This window comes from Dasypus novemcinctus, chromosome X, assembly GCF_030445035.2.
Source record: "Dasypus novemcinctus isolate mDasNov1 chromosome X, mDasNov1.1.hap2, whole genome shotgun sequence".
Classification (NCBI taxonomy): domain Eukaryota; kingdom Metazoa; phylum Chordata; class Mammalia; order Cingulata; family Dasypodidae; genus Dasypus; species Dasypus novemcinctus.
The window spans coordinates 20711308-20734483 of record NC_080704.1 but is presented as its reverse complement, the minus strand read 5'-3'; the positions used below and the strand labels follow the sequence as shown (position 1 = coordinate 20734483).

The following is a 23176-nucleotide window of genomic DNA, read 5'->3' as shown; positions in this document are numbered from 1 at the left end:
AATTATGAAAGAATATTGTCGAAATCTTATTACTAACTATAGTTCTTATCTTATATTTGGTGTATTTCCCTCCCAACCTGCCCTATTATTATTTTTTAAATGTATTTTTATGACAGAAGTTGTAAACTTAAAAACAATCATGCACATGTGCTGAATTCCCATAAAATGCCCCTCTATTAATACATCACACCATGGTAGAACATTTGTTATAAATTAGAGATAATATCATCAGATTATTACCAGGTACATAGCATACATTTGGCAGACTTTTTCCGTACTTCCCCATTATCAGCACAGTACATCTTTGTCATAGATACATGAATATTACATTATTATTGTTAACCACAGTCCATAGGTCACTCCAGTTGTATTTTTTCCATGCTTCTCCACATTCACACTACCTTGCAATAGTGATGTACATCTGCTCTAGCTCACAAAGGACACTCTTACATCTGTGCCATTAACTACAATTTCCATCCACCTCTGGGTTTACTGTTAGTCAGTCTCTAGATTATTCTCTAGCTTTTTTTCAATTAACATTTACATCCCAAGACTACCCTTTTCAGCCACATTCCCATTTAGAAACCAGCTGTTTCTTACTATAATGTGTTATCATCAACTCTATACATTTCCACACTTTTACAATAAAGCTAATTAAAACTTCTACATACATTAAACATCAGTAGTCCATCTCAGTCCTCCTTTTATCTCCTTTAAGAATCCACCACCTACCACCAAGTCTTGAAGATATTTTCCTACATTTTCCTCTAGAAGCTATGGTTCTTACCTTTATATTTAGGTTTTTCATCCATTTTGAGAAAGGTGTGAGATAGGGGTCCTTTTTCCTTCTTTGGGCTATGGATATTCAGTTCTCTCATCACCATTTGTGGAATGACTGTTCTGCCCGAGCTGGGTGGGTTTGACAGGCTTGTCAAAAATCACTTGGCTGTAGATGTGAGGGTTTGTTTCTGAACCATCAGTTGGGTTCAATTGGTCTATGTATCTGTCTTTATGTCAGTACCATGTTGTTTTTACCACTGTAGCTAGGTAATATGATTTAAAGTCCAGAAGTGAGAGTCCTCCAATTTTGCTTTTCCTTTTTAAGATGTTCTGGGTATTCAGGACACTTTACCCTTCCAAATAAATTTGATAATCATGTTTTCCATTTATTTAAAAAATGCTGGCAGAATTTTTATCAGAATTGCATTGAATCTGTATTTCAATTTGAGGAGAATTGACATCTTAATGATATTTAGTCTTTCAATCTGTGAGCATGGAATGTTCTTCCAATTACTTAGGTCTCTTTAAAATTTCTTTTAACAGTGAGTTGTAGTTTCCCGAATACAAGAGCGTTACATCTTTTGTGAAGTTTATTCCAAAATATTTGGGTTTTATCTGTCATATTTTATTTTCACCTCTGTTTTGACACTTTTAGTTACTTTTGCTGATATAATCTTCATTTCTAGACTCTCTTCCAAGACTCTCCTATCTTTTCTTTTTTGTTTTGTATCTATTGACTTTAAAATTAATTAATTAATTTATTTTTAATTCATTTTAAAAAATATTACACTGTAGCACACTATTTTTTCCTATAGAGATGGTCTCTTGGTTATACACTCTCTCGGTTTCTATTTATCTGTGAATATTCTAAACTCGCCCTCAGTTCTGAAAGAAATTGCTGGATATAAGGTTCTTGTCTGGAAGTTTTTCTCTTGCAGTATCTTAAATATATTATACCCCTGCCTTCTTGCCTCCATGGTTTCTGATGAGAAGTTGGCACTTAATCTTATTGGATATCCCTTATATGTTATGCCTTGCTTTTTTCTTGCTGCTTTCAGAATTCTCTCTCTGTCTTTGGCATTTGACATTCTGATGAGTATGTGTCTTGGAGTTGTTCTATTTGGATTTTTTCGGATGGGAGTCCATTGTTCTTCTTGAACATGGATATCTGTGCCCTTCAAAAGGGTTGGGAAATTTTCTACTGTTATTTCTTCAGATATTCTTTCTGCCCCTTTTCCCTTCTCTACTCCTTCTGGGACAACCCAGTACACATATGTTTGCATGTCTCTTACTGTCGTTTAGTTTCCTGAGAACTTGTTCAATTTTTTCCATTCTTTTCTCCATCTGTTCTTTTATATGTTCACTTTCAGAGGCCATTTCTTCAAGCTCACCAATCCTTTCTTTTGCCTCCTCAAATCTGCTATTATATGGTTCCAGTGTATTTTTAATTTCATTTATTGCACCTTTCATTCCCATAAGATCTGCTATATTTCTACGTATGTTTTCATTTCAAATTCTTTTTTTTTTTTAAAGATTTATTTATTTATTTAATTCCCCCCCCTCCCCTGGTTGTCTGTTCTTGGTGTCTATTTGTTGCATCTTGTTTCTTTGTCCGCTTCTGTTGTCGTCAGCGGCATGGGAAGTGTGGGCGGCACCATTCCTGGGCAGGCTGCTCTTTCTTTTCACGCTGGGCGGCTTTCCTCATGGGCGCACTCCTTGCGCGTGGGGCTCCCCCACGCGGGGGACACCCTTGCGTGGCACGGCACTCCTTGCGTGCATCAGCGCTGCGCATGGCCAGCTCCACACGGGTCAAGGAGGCCCGGGGTTTGAACCGCGGACCTCCCATGTGGTAGACGGACGCCCTAACCACTGGGCCAAAGTCCGTTTCCCTCAAATTCTTATTTGTGCTCATCCAATGTCTTTTTAAAAAATTTTTTAAAATTTAATTGCCTTTTTAAAAATGATACATAGATCACAGAAAATATTACATTAAAAAAAAGTAAAATGTTCCCATATACCCCACACCTCACCACACCCAATGTCTTAATATCCTCATCTCTTTAGCCATCTCACTGAATTTATTATGGAGATTTGTTTGAACATCTGTGATTAGTTGTCTCAGCGCCTTTATGTCATCTGGAGGCTTATCTTGTTCCTTTAACTGGGCCATATCTTCCTGTTTCTTGGTGTGGATTGTAATTTTTTGTTGGTGTCTTGGCATCTGGCTTACTAGATGTATTTATTCTGGGTACCGTTTCTCTCTTTAATTTAGGGCTTCCTGTCCTTTCTCTCTTGCTGGTTGTGTGGTAGGAACCAGGGATGTAGCTGGTGCTATAAGCTGAGGGCTGGCTCAAGCTGCCCTTATTTCCCTGATAAAGCTTCTCCCAACTTTCTCCTTTGCCAGGGGTAGGGACCAAGCCACAGCTGTGTGTAATAATACAAGTTGTGCAGGCCTAGACTGTAGTGGCCCAGAGAGACTGATGAAGCTTCACACCCCTTTCTCCCCTGCCTGGGGCAGGGATGGAGCTGCAGGTGTGGGCAGCAATCTATGCTATGCAGGTCCAAATGACTGCAGTTGCCCAGGTAGCCTTCTTATTATTCAGTCTGTGCCAGCCAAAGGTACCTGCAGTTACCTGGATAGGCTGGTGCAGGGCCCACCAGTCTCCTTCCTGCCAGAGGTGGGGCTGAAGCCTAGGCTAGGGCTGCAGGCTGATCCGGGTAAAAGAAACTGGTTCCTACCATCACTGTGATTTTCAGTTATCCTGGCTTCCCCTCATGCAGGGGTGGAGTCAAAATGGTAGCTACTGGCCTCTTTCTGACCTGGACATATTCAAACTTTAGCTGTTCTTAGGGATAGACTTTTACCAGCTGAATTTACTAATCAGTAGCTGAAATCGGTGTCTAACCATCTCCTCCTCCCCTGTTTTTGTGAAATGGAGCTTCCAATTTCAGCCCCAGAACAGCTCCCAGGGAGGCTTGCACCATCAGAGTAGGATGATCACCTGCCTCTGGCTATATTTTCTTTGAGAAGCCAGTGCAGTTCCCCCCAGCTCCTCCCTGCCGGAGGTAGGGCTGGGGCTTAGGCTAGAGCTGCAATCTGAATGATGGAAAGAAGCTGGTCCCCATCAGCGCTGTGATTTTCAGTCTGTCCGCTTCCCTTCATGCCAGGTGTAGAGTTAAAATGGCAGCTGCTAGCCTCTTTCTGACTTCAGCAGGCTCAAACTTTAGCTGTTTTTAGGATTATACTTTAGCCTGCTGAATTTACTAATCAGTAGCTGAAATTGGTGCCCAGTCGTCTCTTCCTGCCATTTTTGGGAAATGGAACTTCCAATTCCAGCCGCGGAACAGCTCTTGAGGCGGCTTGTGCCTCCAGTGGAGGATGGGCACCGGCCTCCAGAGCATGGAGTGCTCTACTCACGAATCTTCTCTGCAGATGGGCAGTCTCCTTCCATTCCTTCAAGGATCTTGCAGGATGCTCTTCTGGTCTCCTGGAGCCCCCAAACAGGTGCTTCACGTAGCTCTGGGTGTTTACTAACTGCCCTGTAGCATGAGCTGACTTTAGGAGCTCCTTACTCTGCCGCCATCTGGCTGGTTTTCCCAGTTCTGTGTAGTTTTTACAAGAGTAGGTTTGATTGTCTACTGCCATAGTCAAGATACAAATGGTTTCCGTCACTACTACGATCCCTCGTAATGCTCTTTTATAACCACAGTCACTTCCCTCAGATAGCTTTCCCTTTCCCCCTGCATGGTCCCTAATCCTTGCCAACAACTGATCGTTTTTTCTTCTCTATAATATTGTCACATCAAGAATGTTGTATAAATGGGATTGTACAGTGTGTAATTTGTGGGGCTTGGCTTTTTTTTTTTTTCGTTCAGTGTAATTCCCTGGAGACCCATCCAGACCTTGTGTGTATCAATAGTACATTCTTTGTATTGTTAAATAGTATTCTATGGTATAGATATACCAGGTTTTTTTTTTTTTTAACTTTTTTTTTTTTTAAAGATTTATTTATTTATTTAATTCCCCCCCCCCTCCCCTGGTTGTCTGTTCTTGGTGTCTATTTGCTGCGTCTTGTTGCTTTGTCCGCTTCTGTTGTCGTCAGCGGCACGGGAAGTGTGGGTGGCGCCATTCCTCGGCAGGCTGCTCTTTCTTTTCGCGCTGGGCGGCTTTCCTCACGGGCGCACTCCTTGTGCGTGGGGCTCCCCCACGCGGGGGACACCCTTGCGTGGCATGGCACTCCTTGCGCGCATCAGCACTACGCATGGCCAGCTCCACACGGGTCAAGGAGGCCCGGGGTTTGAACCGCGGACCTCCCATATGGTAGATGGACGCCCTAACCACTGGGCCAAAGTCCGTTTCCCTATACCAGGTTTTTTAAACCATTCATCTGTTAAAAATATATTTTAGGAAATATTGGTTGCTTCCAGTTTTTGGGTATTTGAATTAAAGCTGGTATAGGCATTCATGCGCAGGTATTTATTTATAGATGAATTTTCATTCTTCTGAGATAATGTGTAGCAGTGCAATTCCTGGATTATTTGGAAAAGTGCATGTTTAGTTCTATAAGAAAATGCCAGAGTGTTTTCCAGAGTGGCTGTACCCTTTTACACTTCTACCAAGAATAATAAATGATGTAGTTTCTCTGTATCCTTATTTTGTCTCTTTCCATTTTTCTTCTGTCCTGATGCTACAAGATTCAGTTTATTATCATATCCTTTGTGTTTTAAGATCTTTCTTTATTATTTCTTAAGTGTAATTCAGATAACAGCAAATAATTTTAGTTCTCCTTCTCTGATTATGTCTTTATTTTCATTTCATTCTTGAAGAACAGTTTTGCTGGTAGAATACATGGTTGGGAGTTCTTTACTTACAGTACTTAAAAAAGGTTTTCCTCATAGAAATGTTGGACAAAGAAAAAAGTGTCCTAGAAAAGAGCTCAGTGGAAATCAATTGTCCACCTTTACTGGAAAGTGGCAGTGGCCAATTTCCTTCCTTATCATCTCTCTGCAACCTTCCCACTTCTGGTGAGTTTGGAGTGATACACATTACAAGCAACACTATTAATTCATCAAAATTGTCAATGCAAGCCAGTGGTAGCCTTTTCTAATTAAAATTTAATTAATTCATTAAAAGTAAAAGTCTTTGACAAACTTTTAGGCTTACAAATGCTTACAATTGTAATAAATAATCCAGAGAGGTCCCAGGCACCCGTTACTCAGTTTCTCCCAATGGTAACATCTTACGAAACTATAGTAAAGTAGTACAATAAGGAGATCAACATGATCCAATCCACAGATCTTTTTGAGATGTCCATAGTTTTACTTCTATTTTGTGTGTGCGTGTGTGCATAGTTAGAGCTATACAATATTTATCACATATGTAGATTTATGTATTCACCACCAGCCAATATACAGAAGCATTCCATAACCTCTGTGATCACTCCTTTTGCCATTTTCTAACCACACCTACCTCCTGAAGTTGACTTTTCTCCCTAAAAACCCCTCTTTAACTGCTGGCAAATGACTCATACCACGTCATGTCACATCACATCACACATTCCTCTTAATCTGTAGTGTGCCACTTACATATTGTTAGGTAAATGGAATCGTATAGTATATGACATGTTAAGATTGGCTTTTATCATTTAGCAAAATTCACTGGAGTTTCCTCAAAGTTGTTACCTGTATCAGTACTTCATGTTTATTTTTGAATACTATTCCTTGGTTTCTTTAACCATTCAACTATTGAAGGACTGTGGGTTGTTTCTAGTTTTAGGCTATTACGAGAAAAACTGCTATGGACATTCATATACAGGTTTAAGTAAACAAAACTTTTCATTTTTCTGGGATGATGTCTCAGACTGCAATTGCTGGGTCATGTGGTAATTGCAGGTTTAGTTTTATAAGAAACTGGCAAATGTTTTCTAGAGTGGCTGTAACGTTTCACATTTCCCCCAGCAATGTACGAGTGATGTAGTCTCTCCACACATTTATTTCTGCTACTTCCTTTCTGATCCTCCGAATATTCCTTCTTTTGCCATATCCTTTTTGTTTGAAGATCTTCCTTTAGCACTTCTTTGAGGCTTCTAGTAGGCCAACAACAGATATTTTTAGTTTCTTTCATCTTATTGTATTTTTACTTCATTCCTGAAGAATAGTGTCTCCTGACATAGACTATGCAATTGGGAGTTCTTTTCTTTCAGCACTTGAATGATGTTTTCCTTACAGAAATGGTGATCAGAGCAGAAACCAGCCTGGAAAACAGCTCTGTAGGAATCAGTCACGCACCTTTATTGGGAAATGACAGTGACTAAAATCCTCCCTCATCTTCTCTCTGTATCCCTCCTGATGTTTGTTTGTTTGAAAGGATACATATTGTGTATAGCACTTTTTAAAATCTAGAATCTTCAACCCTCTTAATGTGAGCTGGTAGTAGCTTTTTCTAATTAGAAATTAATCCATTAAAAATTAAAGTTTTATTTTGAGAAAACTTTAGCTGCACATACTGTTGTAAGAAATATTACAGAGTTCTCATTTACACTCTAGCCATTTTGATAACATTTTGTAAAACCACAGTAAAGTATCACTGCCAGGATAGTGACATTGATGCAATCCACACATCTAACAGAGATGTCCCCATTGTTACTTGTTCATTTGTGTGTGGCTGTGAATGTATTCAGTTCTATGCAATTTTGTGCCACAGTAAGTTATATATATTCCACACAATCAAGACACTATATGTTTCCATCACCAAAATTTGTGGCTTGTATCAGTAGTTCCTTCTTTTCTTTTGATTAGTACTATTCCATAGTATGGATAGACCATGGTTTGAGTATCCCTTCACCTGTTGAAGGACATCTGAGGTTTTTTTTTCCTAGTTTTTAGCTCTTAGTTAGGAGTAAAGTTGCATTGACTGTTGATGTATATGTTTTTGTGTAGAGTTTTCATTTCTCTGAGATGAATGCCCAAGAAGAGTGCATTTACTGGGTTGTGTGGTGATATGTTTTTTTCATAAGAAACTGCCAAACTCTTTTCCAGAGTGGCTGAACCATTTTACATTCCCACCAACAATGTATTGCGATCCAGTTTCTCCACATGCATGTTTCTGCTCAGCCTGTTTTTTTTCCGTCCTTTCTTGTGCTCCAGGATTTCTTTCATCCTATCCTTTCTGTTTGAAGGTTTTCCTTTAAGATTTATTTCAATAAATAAGACTTTATTTATTTTATTTCCTTTAAGATTCATTTTATTTATTTCTCCCCACCCCCTCATTGTTTGTATTTGTTGTGTTTGTTGTGTGCTGGTCTTTTTTTTTAGGAGGCCCCTGGAACCAAACCCATGACCTCCCATGTGAGAGGGAGGCACCCAATTGCCTGAGCCACCTCCACCCCCTACTTTGTTGCATCTCTCATTGTGTTTCCTTGCTGTGTCTCTTGGTTGCATCATCTCACTGTGTGATCTTGTGTCAGCTTGCTCCTCCAGCCCGTCATGTCAGCTTGCTGTCTTGCTCTCTTCTTTAGGAGGCACTGGGAACCAAACGCAGACCTCCAGTGTGGCAGGCGGGAGCTTAGTCGCCTGAGCCACATCTGCTTCCCATACTTTAGCCATTCTTTAAGGGTGAGCCAGCTAGTGACGAATTATTTTAGTTTTCCTTTATGTGAGAATGTCTTTATTTCCCTTGCACTCCCAAAGGATAATTTCTCCTGATATGGAATTCCTGTTTGAGATTTCTTTCAGCATTTGAAAAATCTTTTATTTATAGAAATGGTAAAAGCACAGGCCATTTTGTTAAAGAGTCCTGAGACAATGAGTTCTTTCACGCTACTGGAAAATGACAGTGGCCAGGATCCTTCTTCGTTGTCTTCCTGCATCCTGCTCAGTTTTGGTGAGTTTACGGCTAACACAATTTAATCTAGATTCATCAGCACCCTTAATTTGAGTCAGTGGTAGCTTTTTCTAATTCAGGTTTTTATTTTGATTAAATTCTAGGCTGACATGTACTTAAAATAAACGATGCAGAGAGACCCCATGTACCAGTCTCCCCCAATGGTTACATCTCATAAAATATCTTATCCTGGGTATTGACATACAATTCATAGAGCTTTTGAGAAGTCCACAATTTTAGTTGTATTAATCAGTATGTGTGTATCTGTATTTTGTTCTAAGTATTTTAATCATATGTATAGGTTCAGTTATCCACTACAGTCAAAACAATGAAACGATCAGTTCCATTACCACTGCTATCCCTCCTGTTGCTCCTCTATAACCACGTGCACGTGTGCCTGCCCAAGTTTGACCTTATTCCAAATCCCTGCCCTGTCCCTAACTGCTAACACTAAAGAATATGTTCTCCAAAGCTATAGTTTTTTATTGTTTTATAAATGGAATCATATTATGTGCAATCTTTTGGGGTTGGCTTTTTTTCACTCAGCTTAATCTCCAAAGACTCATCCAAGTTCTGCACATATCACTAGTCCATTCCTTTTTGTTGCTGTGTGATATTATAGAGTGTGAATGTGCTATAGTTTGTTTTTGTGCTCATTCATTGATGGATTTATGTGCTTCCAGTTTTTGGCTTTTTCAAGAAAAGGTGCTATGAACACTTGCATGCAGGTATTTGTATAAACTTAACTTTTTATTTCTATGGGATGAGTTTCCAGGAATTCCAGTTGCTGGGTTGTTTAGTAATTTCATCTTTAGTTTGATAAGAAACTACCCAAGTGTTTTCCACAGGGCCTCTACCATTTTATATCAGTGGTTTTGGAGTGGTCTAGTTTCTCTGCATGCTTTATTCTGCTCTTTTCATTGTTCTCTCTTGCTTCCTGATGCTCCAAGGTTACCTCTTTCATCATATCCTATCTATTGAAGAGTTTCCTTTAGTTGTTCTTACAGGGTAAGTGAGTCAGTGACAAATTAATTTCAGTTTTCATTCATTTGGGAATGTCTTTGTATCTCCTTCATTTCTGAAGGATAGAGGATAGTTTTATCTGGTATAGAGTTTGCTGTTGAGATTTCTTTCATCACTTGAAACTGTTTTTGTTTTTGTTTTTTTTTTAAAGAAATGATGGAAGCACAAACCAGTCTGGAAAAAAACCCTGAGACAATGATGTACCTACTTTTATTGGAAAATGACAAGGACAAAGATACTTCTACACCATCTGTCTCCAGTATTTCCAATTTTGGTGAGTTTGAAATGATACATAGAAGTAGCTCAGTTTAATCTGCATTTATCAACACCCTTAATGCAAGATAGTTGTAGCTTTTTCTAATTAAACTTTATATTCTCATAAAATTTTAGCTGTACATAAGTTGGAATAAATAATAGATCCTTCGATTACTAATCACAGTAGTTCATGACTAGAATATCAGTAAGTCCACTCTAATCCATACTCTATTCCTCCATCCTATGGACCTTGGGATGGTTGTGTCCACTCCACATCTATATCAAGAGGGGGTTTAGATTCCACATGGATGCTGGATGCAGTTCTCCTGCTTTCAGTTGTAGGCACTCTTGGATCCCTGGTGTGGTGTTTGGCCATGGTGGCTGCTGGGGGTAGGGAGTGGGAGGAAGAGATGAAATGTGGGGGTATTTTTGGGACTTGGAGTTGTCCTGGGTGATGCTGTAGGGACAGTTACTGGACATTGTATGTCCTCCCATGGCCCACTGGGTGGACTGTGGGAGAGTGTGGGCTATGCTGTGGACCATTGACCATGAGGTGCAGCGGTACTCAGAGATGTATTCACCAAATGCAGTGAATGGCTCATGATGATGGAAAAGATTGTTTTTATGGGGGGAGGAGTGGGGTGAGGGGGGTGGGGGTATATGGGGACCTCATATTTTTTTAATGTAATATTAAAAAAATAAAGACAAAAAAAATAAAAAAAAGAGAGACCCTATTTACCCTTTACCCTATTTCCTCTGATAGTAACATGATGTAAAACTATAGTAATATATCAAATCCATGATATTGACACAATACCATACACAGATCCTATTGCGATGTCTCCAATTTTAGTTGTATCCATTTGTGTAATGTGTGTGTGTGGTATTCATATGTATATGTATGTGTAGTTAGACTTATACAAATTTATCATATGTGTAAGTTCAAGTATCCAGCACCACAGTCAAGATACAGATCACTGCTATCACCACCATGGTCTTTCCTGATCGACCTTATGTTGCTGCCCCTGTGTTGTCCCTAAATGCTGGAAACCACTAAACTCTGCTCCAAATCTATCATTTGCCACTTCATTATTGCTATGTAAATGGAATTATATAATATGTAATCTTTTGGAATTGGCTTTCTTCCACTCGGTGTAATTCATTCCTAAGGCTCATCCAAGTTGTGCCATGTTATCAGTGGTTCCTTCTTTTTGTTGCTGAGTTCTAGTCCATGGTACCGATGTGCCACGGTTTGATTGGTCATTCACCTGTTGAAGGATTCTGGATTTTTTTCTACTCTTTGGCTTTTAGGATTAAAACTCTTATGAACTTCATGTACAGAATTTTGTGTGAACATAAGTTTTCATTTCTCTGGAATGAATGCCCAAATACAGTTGGATCGTATGGTAATTCCATGTTTAGTTTTATAAGAAACCACTAAACTCTTCTAGAGTGCCTGTACCATTTTACATTCTCAGCAATAATACATGAATGATGTAGTGTCTCTGAATCCTTATTTCTGCTCTTCCCATTGTTCTTCCCTCCTCACTGATGCTCCAAGATTCCTTCTTTTATTATATCCTTTGTGTTTTAAGATTGTCCTTTAACCATTCTTTAAGGGTAAGTCAGCTAGCAACAAGTACTTGTAGTTAGTCCAATTATGTCTTTTTTTTTTTTACTTCATTCCTGAAGAATAGTTTTTCTGGATTTAGAATACATAATTCGGAGTTCTTTACTTACACCACTTGAAAAATCTTTTCCTTATAGAAATGTTGGACAAAGAAGAAACCACCCTGGAAAAGAGCCTTGAGGGAATCAGTAACCCCAATTTGTTGGAAAGTGACAATGGTGAAGGTCCTTCCTCACCAACTTTCTGCCTCATTCCAAGTTCTGGTGAGTTTGAAAGGATACATATTAGAAATAGCTCTATTTAATCTGCATTTATCAACACCCTGAATGCAAATCAGTGGTGGCTTTTTCGAATTAATTATAATTAAAACTAAAAGTTACATATTGAGAAAATTTTAGTTGCTCATGCAGTTCTACTAAATAATGCAGAGGGATTCTGTGTACCCTTTGCCCAGTTTGCCCCAATGGTAACATCTCATAAAACTGTAGTAAAATTTCACAACCAGGATATTGATACAATCTGAGGTCTTATGGAGATGTCCCCAGTTTTACTTACATTCATGTGTATGTATGGTATATGTTTGTGTATTTAGTCTATGTAATTTCATGACGTGATTAGGTGTGTATATCCTCCATCATAGTCAAGATACAGAACATTTCTGTCACAAGGATCCTACCTGTTGTCATTTTTTTAAAAGCCAAAACCTCCCTTCTCTCCTTAGCCTCCCACTTTTACTGCCCGCTTTGTTGCTGCCCCAAGAACAATAATGTTCTACCTCTTTATTATTTTGTCATTTTAAGAACATGGTACAAATGTACTCTTATTGTTTGTATCCTTTTTCACTGGCTCTTTTCATTCAGCATAATTCCCTGGAGATTCTTCCAAATTCTTGAGTGTATTGATAGTTCATTTCTTTTTATTGTTGAGTATTTTTCTGTGGTATGGAAGTACCATGGTTTGTTTGTCATTGGAAGCCTTCTGGATTGTTTCCTGGTTTTGGCTCTTACTAGTAAAGCTGCTATGAACACTTATGTACTAGTTTTGTGTGAACATAAGTCTTCATTTCTCTGGGATGAATGCCCAAGTGCAATTCCTGGGTCACTTACTAATTGCATCTTGAGTTTTATAAGAAACTGCCAAAGTGTTTTCCAGTGTGACTATCCCGTTTTACATTCCCGCCAGCAGTGTATGAATGATCCAGTTTCTTTGCACCTTTACCTCTGTTTTTCCCATTGTTCTGTCTTCCTTCTGGGTGCCCCAAGATTGTTTCTTTTACCATCTCTTCACTGTTTGCAGTTTGTGAGCTAGTGACAAATACTTTTAGTTCTCCTTTGTCCAGTTATGTCTTTATTTTCACTTCATTCCTGAAGAATAGTTTCACTAGATTGAAATAACATAGTTGGGAGTTCTTTGCTTACAGCACTTAAAAAATGTTTTGCTTATAGAAACATTGGTCATAGTACAAACTAGCCTGGAAAGGAGCCCTTTAAATATCAGTGACCCACTTTTATTGGGAAATCACAGTGGCCAAGATCTTTCCTCACCATCTCTCTGCATCCTTCCCAGTTTTGGTGAGTTTGAAATAATACATACTACCAATAGCCCTTTTTAAAAAGATTTTATTTTATGGGAAACGGACTTTGGCCCAGTGGTTAGGGCGTCCGTCTACCATATGGGAGGTCCGCGGTTCAAACCCCGGGCCTCCTCGACCCGTGTGCAGCTGGCCATGCGCAGTGCTGATGCGCGCAAGGAGTGCCGTGTCACACAAGGGTGTCCCCCGCGTGGGGGAACCCCCACGCGCAAGGAGTGCGCCCCTGAGGAAAGCCGCCCAGCGTTGAAAAGAAAGTGCAGCCTGCCCAGGAATGGCGCCGCCCACACTTCCTGTGCCGCTGACGACAACAGAAGCGGACAAAGAAACAAGACGCAACAAATAGACACCAAGAACAGACAACCAGGGGAGGGGGGGAAATTAAATAAATAAATAAATCTTTAAAAAAAAAAAAGATTTTATTTTATTTATTTCCCCTCCAATTGTTTGCACTCACTGTCTGCTTTCTCTGTCCATTTGTTGTCTGCTTTATGCATCTATTTGCTGTATGTCTGTGTCTGCTCATCTTCTCTTTAGGAGGCACCAGGAACTAATCCTGTGACCTCCCATGTGGGAGGGAGGCATTCAATTGCTTGAGCCACCTCTACTCCCTACTTTTGTCGTGTCTCTTTTTGTCTTTCCTCTTTGTGTCTCCTTTGTTGCATCATCTTGCCACGCCTGCCTGTTGTGCCAGCTCACTGTCTTGCTGGTCTTCTCCAGGAGGCACCAGGAACCAAATCCGGGACCTCCCATGTGGTAGGTGGGAGCTCAATGTCTTGAGCCACATTCGCTTCCCACTAATAGCCCTTTTAATCTGCATTTATCATCACCCTTAATGCAAGCCACTGGTAGCTTTTTCTAATTAAAAATTAATTACAATTAATGAGTTAAAATTAAAAGTTTTATATTGAGAAAATTTTAGCTGCACAGGCAGTTGTAATATATAATACAGAGAAAGACAATGTATGCTTTACTCAGTTTCCCTGAATGGTGACATCTTGGAAAACTTTAGTAAAATATCACAACCAGGATACTGACATTGATACAATCCACAGATCTCATGGAACTGTCCCCAGTTACTTATATTAATTTCTGTGTGTGTGTGTGACTTTTGTTCTGTGCAGTTTTGTGACATGATTAGGTTTGTATATGCATTACTACCACAGTCAAGACACAATGCTTTAGTCATCACAAGGATTCTACCTGTAGCCCTTTAAAAACCATGCCCACCTTTCTCCCCGCTTAACTGCTCACCCCATCTCCTACTTTGTCATTGCTCCTGGTAACCCCTAATCTCCCTTTTCCTTTTTATAATTTTATCATTAAAGGAATGTTACATACATAGACTCATATAGCCTGTAGCTTTGAGGGCTTGGCTTTTTTTCACTCAGCATAATGCTTTTGAAGACTTAAGAGTACCTCCCCTTGTCACTGCTGAGTACTAGCCGTGGTATAGTGGATTTACCACCTTTTGTGGATCTCTTTTCCTGTTTAAGGTCATCTGGGCTGTTTCCTCTTTGGGGTTCTCACAAGTAAGCCTACTATGAACACTTATGTATAGGTTTTTGTGGGGACATAAGTTTTAATTTCTCTGTGATAATGCCCAGGAGTGAAATTGTGAATCATGTGGTAATTGCATATTTAGTTTTATAAGAAACTGCCAAATTGTTTATCAGAGTGGCCATACCATCTTCCATCCTCCCCCCTCCCCTCAGCAATGTACAACTGATCTAGTTTCTCTGCATGCATATTTCCACTTTTTCCATTGTTCATTCTTTCTTCCTGGTGCTCCAAGATTACCTCTTTTTTTGTATGCTTTCTGTCTGAAGATCTTCCTTTAGCCATTCTGCAAGAGTAAGTCAGCTAACGACAAATACTTTTAGTTTTCCTTCATCTAAGACTTTTACTTCCCCTTCATTCCCGAAGGATAGTTTCTCCTGACATCAAAATCATGGGTTAGATTTCTTGTCTTTCTGCATTTGAAAATATTTTACTTACTGACATTTTATTCAAAGCAGAAGTTAGCCTGGAAACAAGTTCTGAGAGAGCAAATAACCCACCTTTGTTGGAAAATGACAGTGACCCAGATACTAATACTACCTTGCCACCTCACTTCCTCACACCCAACTTTGGTGAGTTTTAAATGATATATATTACAAGTACAGTTATTTACTCTACATTCAGTAATATCTTTAATGCAAACTAGTGGTAACTTTTCAAAATTAAACATTTAATTTTGAGATTATTTATGAATCACATGCAGGTACAAAATAATACAGAGGTCCCACATACCCTTTACCTAGTTTCCCTGGACGGTAGCATCTTGCAAAACTGTAGTAAAATATCACAACCAGGATACTGATATTGATACTCTCCACAGATCACATCGAAATGTCCACAGTTGCATGTGTGTGTGTGTATACATTTATCTGCAGTTTTATGATGTGTAAATTCAGGTATTCACCACCACAGTCATGATACAGAACCACCCTATTACTTCCAGAATCTCTCTTGTTGCTTTTGTATAAGAACACCTACCTCGTTGTTATTACCCCCTTCCCCAACCTCCTCCCTAATCCCTGCAACTACTAATGTGTTCTCCTCCTTTATAATTTTCTTGTTTCTAGAATGTTATATATATGAACTCGTGTAGTATATAACCTTTTGGGATTGGCTTTTTTCATTAAGCATAATTCCCTGTACATTCATTGAAGTGGTAGCATGTATCAGTCATTCCTTCCTTTTTATTGCTGAGTACTCTTCCATGATATGGATGCACCATGGTTTGTTTATCCATGACATCTGGGTTGTTCCAGTTTTTAGCAATTATGAATAGAGCTGCTATACAAATTCACGGGTAGGTTTTTGTGTAACCATAATTTTTTATTTCTCTGTGATAAATGCCCAAGAGTACAATTGGTGGGTCATATGGTAATTGCATTTTTAGTATTATAAGAACCAGGCAAGGTATTTCCACAATGGCAGTACCATTTTGCCTTCCCACCAGCCATGTAGGAGTAATTCAGTTTCTCTGCATCCTTGCCAGCATTTTGTGTTGTCACTGTTTTTTACTTTAGCAATTCTGATTGGTGTATAGTGGGGTGTCATTGAAATTTTTATATGCATTTGCCTAATGGATAGGGGTGTAAATTTTTTCTCTATATCCTTTCTTGTGAAATGCCTGTTCTATCATCTCAAAGAAGTTTTTTTTTTTCTGTTGAATTTGAGACTGACTGAGATATCATAGAAACTTGTCTTTTATTGTATGTGTGGTTTACCAATATTTTCTCCCTGTCTGCAGCTTGCCTTTTCATCATCTTGGCAGGAATTTTTGCTGAGTGAAAGTTTTAAATTTCGATGATATCCAATTTAACAACTTTTCCTTTAATGGATGGTGCTTTTCGAGTCAAGATTAGAATTCCTTGCCTAGTCCTTAATACCAACTTTTTGTTCTCCTTTGTATATTTTTACATTTTACATTTAAGTTCGTGATCACCTTGAGTTTTTATATATGATTTGAGGTTTAGGTTGAGGTTCTTCTATTTTTTCTTGGCCTAAGGATATCCAATTGCTCCACTGCCATTTGTAGAATGGCTATCTTTCCTCCATGAATTGCTTTTGCTTCTTTATGAAAAATCAACTAGGCATATTTGTGTTTGTCTATTTCTGGGTTCTCTGTTGTAGTCTATTGATCTATTTCCCCTTGTTAAACCACACTTTTTTTAAAAAAAGTTTTTTATAAACATAGACAAAACCTACAGATGACCTTGGGGAGAATTGCCATCTTAGTATGTTGAGCCTTCTCATCTGTGAAAGTAGCACGTCTCTCCACGTATTCAGGTCTTTGATTTCTGTCATCAGCATACAGCTTAACAGCACACAGATCTTGTATATGCTTTTAAAAGTTTATGCATACATATTTAATTTCCTTTGGAACAATTATAAATGGTATTGTACTTTTAATTTTGATTTCCATGTGTTTGTTGTAGGTATATATAAATGACCTAGATTTTTGGGTGTTGATCTTGTATCATGCAACCTTGCTAAGTTTGCTTATTCTGGAAATTTTTTTTGTTGATTCCTTGGGATTTTCTACATAGCCAGTTATGCCATCAGCAAATAGGAACCATCTTCTTTCTGTCCACTCTGTATGTCTTTTATTTCTCTTTCTTTTTCCCTTCCCTTCCTTTCTTTTCTCTTTTCTCTTCTCTTCTCTTTTCTTTCTCTGATTGCAGTATCTGTTGAATAAGAGTGGTTAAAGCAGACATCCTTGCTTTGTTTCTGATCTTAGTGGGAATACATTATCTTTCACCATTTAATACAATGTTAGCTGTAGGTTTTTGGTAGATGATCTTTATCAAGTTGAGGTAGTTTCCCTCTATTCCTAACTTGCTGAGTTTTTATCATGAATGGGCATTGGATTTTGTGAAGTGCTTTTTCTATGTCAATGATCATATGGTTTTTCTTCTTTAGCCTGTTGATAAGGTGACTTATATGACTGATCTTTCAATATTGAATCAGCTTTGCATAACCTGGAATAAATCCCACTTGGTCATGGTGTATGCTTCTTTTTATACATTTCTGGATTTGGTTTGCAAATATTGGTTAAGGATTTTTATGTCCAAGTTCATGAGAAAGATTGTTCTGTAGTTTTCTGTGTTCTTTGTTTTTTGTTAGCAGGATAATACTAACCTCACAAAATGAGCTTGGGAACTTTCCCTTTGCTTCTGTTTTCTGGAATATTTTGTGAAAAATTGGTCTTAATCCTTTAAATACTTGGTAAAAATTTCCAGTGAAGACATCTGGGCTTAGAAATTTCCTGTTTGGAGGCTGTTTTTATTACAAATTCAGTTTCTTTAATAGTTAGAGTACTATTCAGACTGTCTGTACCATCTTGATTGAGTTTGGTAGTTATTAAATTGATGAGTAAAAAGTTGTTTGATGTATTTCCTATTATCCTTTTTTTTAAAAAAAAGATTTATTTATTTATTTATCCCCCCCCCCCCCCCCGGTTGTCTGTTCTATGTGTCTATTTGCTGCATCTTCTCTGTCTGCTTCTGTTGTCAGCGGCACGGGAATCTGTTTTCTCTTTTTGTTGCGTCATATTGTTGTGTCAGCTCTCCGTGCGTGCAGCGCTATTCCTGGGCAGGCTGCACTTTTCTTTTGCACTTCCGGGGTGCACTCCTTGCGCGTGGGGCTCTCCTACGCGGGGAGACTCCGCGTGGCACGGCACTCCTTGCGCGCATCAGCACTGCACATGGGCTAGCTCCACACGGGTCAAGGAGACCCAGGGTTTGAACTGCGGACCTCCCATGTGGTAGACAGACGCCCTAACCACTGGGCCAAGTCTGCCGCTCTATTATCCTTTTAATGGCTGCTAGATCTGTAGTGATATATCCCATTTCCTTCCTTATATTCCTTCTATTGCCTCTTTGTGTCATCTCAAGTCTTTCTAGAGGTTTATCAATGTTATATATCTTTTTAAGGAACTAGATTTTTGCTTTATTGGTTTTCTCTATTGATAGTTTTTCTAATTTTGAGTTTCATTGATTTCTACTCCTTATTATTTAATTCTTTCTGCTTTCTTTGGGTTTGTTTTGCTTTTCTTTTCCTAGCTTTTGGTGTAGGAACTTAGATTCTTGATTTGAGACCTTTCTACTTATCTCATATAAGCATTTTAGTGCTATAAATTTCACTCTCAGTACTGCTTTAGCTGCATCTCATATATATTCTGTTATGCTGTATTTTCATTTAGTCATCCGTATTTTTTAAGTTTTCTTGGAGATTTCCTCTTTGACACATGAATTACTTGGGAGTGTGTTGTTTAATTTCCAAGTGTTTAGAAAATTTTCCTCTTGTCTTTTTATTATTGGTTTATAGTTTGATTTCATTATGGCCAGAGGATATGCTCTGTATGCTTTCAATTCTTTTAAATTTATTGAGGTTTGTTCTGTAGCCCAGGATATGATGGTCCATCTTGGCAAATGTTCCCATAAACATCTGAAAAAGATGGGTATTCTGATTTTCTTGGGTGGAACTTCTATGTATGTCAGTGAGAATCCTGTTGTTGATTGTGTTGTTTAAGTCTTCTATATCCTTGCTGATTTTCTGCCTGTTTTTATTTTTTTTATTTTTAAGGTTTATTTTTTATTTATTTCTCTCCCCTACCTTCCTCCCCCTGTTGTCTGCTCTCTGTGTCCATTCACTGTGTGTTCTTCTCTGTCTGCTTACATTCTTGTCAGCGGCATTGGGAATCTGTCTCTTTTTGTTGTGTTATCTTGCCCGCGTGTCAGTTCTGTATGTGTGTGGCACCACTCGTGGGCAAGCTGTGCTTTTTTCTCACAGGGGAGCTCTCCTTGTGGGGCTCCCCTATATGGGTGACACCCCTGCATGGCACAGCACTCCTTGTGCGCATCAGCACTGTGTAGAGGCCAGCTTACCACGTGTCAGGAGGCCCTGGGTTTGAACCCTGGACCTCCCATATGGTGGGCAGACACTATCAGTTGAGCGAAATCCGCTTCCCTGGTTTTTCTATCTGCTGCTGAGAAGGGGTGTTGAGGTTCTCAATTATAATTGTAGATTTGCTTATTTCTTCTTTCAGCTCATTCAGTTTTTTATTCATGTATTTTGAGACTCAGTTGTCTGGTATGTACACATCGAGGATCATTATGTCTTCTGGGTGTTGATCCTTTATAAGTATGCAATGTCCTTATTTGTTTCTGGTACCTTTCTTTGCTCTGAAGTCTACTTTATCTGATATCAATACAGCCTCTCTGCTTTTTAAAATTAATGTTGCATTGTATGTTTTCCATACTTTTTACTTTCAAGCTATCTATGTCATTGAATTTATAGCAAGTTTCTTGTAAACAACACATAGTAGTTAGGTCTTGTGTTTTTTTAATCCACTTTGCCAATCACTGCCATTTAATTGGTGTATTTAGATCATGTATATTTAAGGTGATTATTGATATCATAGGGCTTAAGTCTGCCATTTTATTTTTTTTCTGCTTGTTTTCCCTTGTTCCTTTTTACTACTCCTTTGGGTTATGTGAATATTAGTATTCCATCTTGATTTATTTATGGTGTTTTTGAATATATGGCTTTGTATAGTTACCCTAGAGGTTGCTCTGGGTAGTATTAAATACTTATGTGACTCATCACAGTCTACTGACTTAACATTTTACCACTTAAGAGTGAAGTGTCCTGGGGAGCAGATGTGGCTTAGGTGGTTGAGTGTCTGCTTCCCACATAGGAGGTCCTGGATTCGGTTCCTGATGCCTCCTTAAAAAAAAACCACTACAACAAACAAAAGAAATGAAAAAACTAAGAGGAGCTGATGTGGCTCAGTGGTTGTCCGCTGGCTTCCTATGTATGAGGTCTTGGGTTCAATTCCTGGCTCCCATTACCTCAAAAACAACAACAACAACAACATAAAAAACCTACATAAAAAAGAGGGAAGTATCCAAACCTTACTTTCATTTAAGTGCCTTTACCCTCCCCACTTTTAAATATCATTGTCTTAGGTATCAGATTGTGTTTTAATTTTTATTTCACTCATCACATATGATTTAGAAAACTCATGATAGTATTGCATTTACTTATCTTGCTGTTGTTTTCTGTTCTTTTTTATTGCTAAATCATATTCATGGTACAGATGTACCATAGTTTGTTTAGCCATTTACCTGCTGAAGGATGTCTGGATTGTTTCCAGGTTTTGGCTGTTACAAGTAAAGCTGCTATGAACACTCATGAATAGGTTTTTGTGTGAATACAAGCTTTCATTTCTCTGGAATAGATGCCCAAGAGTGCAATTTCTGGGTCATTTGGTAATGCATGTTTAGTTTTATAAGAAACTGCCAAGCTTTTCCAGCATTACTCTACCTTTTTGCATTCTACCAGCAATGCATGAGAGATCCAGTTTATCTACATGCTTATTTTCTGCTCTTCCCATTATTCTCTCTTCCTGAAGCTCCAGGAGCCCTTCTTTCATCATATCTTTTCTGTTTGAAGATCTTATTTTTTTTTACCCATTCTGTAAGAGTAGGTCTGCTAAGGACACGTTCTTTTAGTTTTCTTTTTTCTGAGAATGTCTTTCCCTTGAGTGATAGTTTTGCTGAATATAGAATTCGTGATTGAGAGTTCTTTTCTTTCAGCACTTTTACCTGTAGAAATCTTGGTAAAAGCACAAACAAGCCTGGAATACAGGTCTGAGACAATGAATTACCCAGCTTTAATGGAAAATAAAAGTGACCAAGATTATTCCTTGTCATCTCTCTCCATTCCTCCCAATTTTCGTGGATGTGAAATGATTCATAAACTAGGTAGCACTATTTAACCTATAGTCATCAACATCCTTGATGCAAGGCCACGGAAGCTTTTGTTTCCTATTTTGAGGGCTGGTTTTAGGTGTTAGTAATAATAACTGACATTTATTGAGTGCTTTTTTTGGTGCAAGGCATTGTATTAATCAGCTGGCATGCCTCTTCTCCATTAATGCTCGTAATGAAACCCATGATATTGGTACTTTTATTATCCCCATCCTATAAATAATGAGACTGAACTTTAGGGAATTGAGTGAAGTATCCTGCCCAGAGTCACAGATCTGGGGAGTATAGCAGTTGTGGAACTCTAACCCAGTTTTCTCTGCTTTCAGAGCTCATGTTTCTTAACAGTTTGCTGTTGTCTGCCAAAGCTACACTCACCAAGGTAGAGACATTAGCCTCTTTGGCCTCTTATGTGGCAAGTCTTCCTAATGTTTTATGGGTCCTTTGTCTCTCTACTTCTAAGCAGCCAATCTCTTATTAGTATCGTAGTTCACAGGTCATTAAACTTTCTGTAATGGGCTAGATAGTAACTGTTTTAGGCTTTGTGAGCCTTATGATGTCTGTCGCAATTACACAACTCTGCTCTTGTAGTGTGGAAGCAGCCACCGACAATAGGTAAGTGAATGAGTGTGGCTGTGTTCCAATAAAACTTAAGTCACTAAAACTGGTGGCAGGATTGGCCTGTGGATTGTAGTTTGCAGACTCCTGTCCTAGAGGAGAGCATTTTCTTTTAAATAATTTTGTTGCCTAAACCAGGAGATTCTTCAAAAATTGTGGTCTTTCTACTAAAATAGATGCTCTGGCACACTGTTTTTAGGAGTTTACATTGGTGCAGTCTTTCTAAAGAGCAGTTTGTATCAAAAACAATAAAAGTATTTGTGCCATTTGACTCACTTATCACATGTCTAGGAATTTATCCAAAGGAATAATAAAAAATGATTTGCATTAAATTTTTGGTACGAGAATGTTCTTTACAGAATCATGAAAACTGGAAACAAACAAATAAGCAACAATAGGGAACTAGTTTAAGTGACTTCTGGCATATTCACCATGAAGCAGTAAAGCACAATGGTTAAGAGCATGGGCTCTTGAGGCAGACTACCTGGGTCCACATCCCAGCTCTAGCTCTTACTAACCATGTGACCTTTAGCCATGTCTCTAACCCAAAGAGCAGCTTCTTCATCTGTGAGGTGACAAAAATAATAAAGTCGTTGTGAGGATCAAATGGGATAATGCATTTAAAGCACTCAGCACAATGCCTGGAAAATAGTAAGTGCAGCATCAATTTCACCTGTCAGGAAAATCATGACGAAAGAGATGCAGACTGGAAAAAAACTGGAGAAATGTTCCATCTATGATGATAACTGAAATACATGTATTCAAACTCTCTCTCTCTCTAGTATGATATCAGTTTTGAGTTTAAAGAATGAAATGGAAAACTGTCTTTGTCTGCCAGAGCTGTGATGACAAATGCCACACAGTGGGCTGGCTTAAATAACAAGAATTTATTGGCTCATGGTTTTAGAGACCAGAAGTCCCAAAGCAAGGCATTGGCAAGGCCGTGCTTTCTGTGCTTTCTCTCAGGGTCTGTAGCTTTCTGCTGCTGGCTTGCTGTAGTACTTGGTATTTCCTGACTTGTGTCTCTGCCTCTGTCACTTGGCAATGTCCTTGGTCTCCTGTAGCCTTCTCTGACT

The 23176-nt window shown here is 38.7% G+C and overlaps 1 protein-coding gene across 5 annotated transcripts in view; it reads left to right on the top strand.

Moving 5' to 3' along the window:
• The window catches only part of BEND2 (BEN domain containing 2), a 79017-nt gene that overhangs the window by 35369 nt on the left and 20472 nt on the right, over positions 1-23176 (top strand). For 3 of the 5 annotated variants that reach the window (XM_023586502.3, XM_023586500.3, XM_023586499.3), the window contains exons 8-10: positions 8540-8662; positions 9837-9959; positions 11708-11833. In XM_023586502.3, the coding sequence (XP_023442270.1) occupies positions 8540-8662; positions 9837-9959; positions 11708-11833 (372 nt within the window). The remainder of the gene's footprint in view (positions 1-8539; positions 8663-9836; positions 9960-11707; positions 11834-23176) is intronic. The other 2 variants (XM_058291250.2, XM_023586501.3) reach the window with 1 other exon arrangement.